Below are 2,085 nucleotides of genomic sequence, written 5' to 3' on the forward strand. Positions count from 1 at the left end.
ACATAAAAATCAATAAATATCGTGCCTCGGTGGATTTATGCCGTTTCGATATTTAGGGAGGCCATACCAACCAGATTTAGCGCATGTTTCTTTCTTGGTTCCTGGAAACTTTTGCCCATTATTATTGCCTTTTTTATTCCTTTTCTCTTGCTTTCCGTTGCATGAGCCACGATATTCATTGCAATTTGGGGCGTTTATTTTTGTGCCTTGTATTACAACCTTCTATGTTCCCATTCTCCCAAGCTATCCTTCGTCCTATCGACACCTTGCTTTGCGTTTCCTCTTATTATCCTTTTTGTTCCAACACCTATACGTAAATCTTCTTGTTTTTTTCCTTCTTTTTTTCTGTTTGTTATTCTCAGTCAACCAACTATATGACCTCATAATACCTGTACTTTTTCTCCTTCATCTGCTTCCATGCAGATAGATTCTATATAGCCAAGCAACAATATACTTTTTCTTTTAGACTTCACTTTTAAAGATCCAGAACCATTCCCTCTTTTTACCTTTTTTATTCCCTATTCACGCACGGGTTTCCATAACAGCTCTGCTCAAGTATTCCTTGAACGTTGATTCTTATTTATCCCTGCACCATTTTCGAATATATTCTTTTTCTATCCCAATATCTTTCAATTCTCGTTTTCAGTGACACCGCCCTCATTTGGGCGAGGAGCATTCATTTCCAGGAATGCTACAACCTCAATTTATTCCCTTCCCTGCTATGCAAATGATGTATTTTTTTTTACCTCCTATTTTGTTAAAATCTATCTACTTTAATTCCACGCATTTTCTTTACTCGCTGTTGAAATAGAGAAGGGGGGCACTTTTATCGTTTTCATTTCCTATTCGTAGGTACATAATATAAGTTTGTATATATTAAGTTGTATATATCTTCTTCCGTGAGTGTAAGAATATAATGATAAATGTTCACTTTTGTTGCTCTCGAAGTGTCGCTATCTTCAATCATATTAAGTTTTTTATTTTCCGGAAAACCCGACAGGCGAGTTAATAACAGCCGGGAAATAACCCCCAAGTACATGTACGTACAGTACGATTTCAGGAAAGTGTGCCATCCTGGAGATCTAATCCATATCTATCGTCTGTCTATCATTGGAACCTCACCTCACACCTAACAGTACATTAAAACTTGCTCTATTGCCATCAACCCACGACTGCATGCTCCAGAGTAACCTTCCATTCCCAATTTTCCTCCCATTCAACAACGCGGTACAACACAATATTCTAGAAAGTGAAAATTTCATCTAAAAATAAAGTCTATCACTTACCTCTCCTCTCTATGTGCCCGATACAGTGAGAGTATCCAACCAAACTCATGGGATCTCATCGCGACATCCCCTCCACGATATTTTCTCCCCCTCCCCTTTCTTGAGAATGAGAAGCCGTCATCCTCGTATCACTGCTGGTGCGTCGCGACAATCCCTTTCCGCTCGCAAAGAGAGCAGACACAGTCGCGATAAAGCCAAATCCAGCAGAAACAGCAAATGAGAGGTTTATGCCGTGGTGGTAGACATGGCGCGCGGCCAATTGGGCGTCCAGGGGTAATTTGTTGATTGCCAGAACGGAGTGTCTGATTTCTTCGATGATCTAGAAATTTTTCCCAAGAGGAGGCAGAGAAATTAAGGGCAGGTTTGGTTAGCCGGGGTGCGTTTATAGAGTATTTGTTCGTTTGAAATGAATCTTATCGGGGAAGGGGTGTTGAGGTTGGAGAAGGTGGAGGAGAGGGAAGGGCATGGTAAAGAAAAGAAGCACTAAAGGAAATGGTTTTACTTTCCATTTATCTGGTATTCCAATCAAGGCTTCTGGAAGCCCTTTTTTAAGTGTGTTCTGGGTGATAGCTGATGTGATTGCTACACCCCAAACTGTTCCTAGGGAGCGGATTAGATAGACGGTTGAGGCGGAGACGGCGTGATCTGATGATCGATTGGTGTCAACATTAGCAGAGCCGACAAAATGCAACGTAAATAAAAGCAGAGTTAATGATATGAATTAGTGAGTACGAGATGCATTCTGGTAGACGTTACGCATGCTCAAATGCCGCAAGAACTGTAAATAATATAGCCGAAT

At 40.7% G+C, this 2,085-nt stretch overlaps 1 protein-coding gene across 1 annotated transcript; it reads left to right on the plus strand.

The window, feature by feature from the left end:
* Nucleotides 1-1,530: 1,530 nt before the first annotated feature.
* Nucleotides 1,531-1,958, plus strand: HCAG_02858 (predicted protein; the record flags this gene model as incomplete). Its single annotated transcript, XM_001542637.1, has 3 exons — nucleotides 1,531-1,559; nucleotides 1,610-1,662; nucleotides 1,891-1,958. 3 exons carry the CDS (start codon nucleotides 1,531-1,533, stop codon nucleotides 1,956-1,958), a joined length of 150 nt encoding a protein of 49 aa, XP_001542687.1.
* Nucleotides 1,959-2,085: the final 127 nt, after the last annotated feature.

Source organism: Histoplasma capsulatum, genomic scaffold (genome assembly GCF_000149585.1).
Source record: "Histoplasma capsulatum NAm1 scaffold_2 genomic scaffold, whole genome shotgun sequence".
Classification (NCBI taxonomy): Eukaryota; Fungi; Ascomycota; class Eurotiomycetes; order Onygenales; family Ajellomycetaceae; genus Histoplasma; species Histoplasma mississippiense.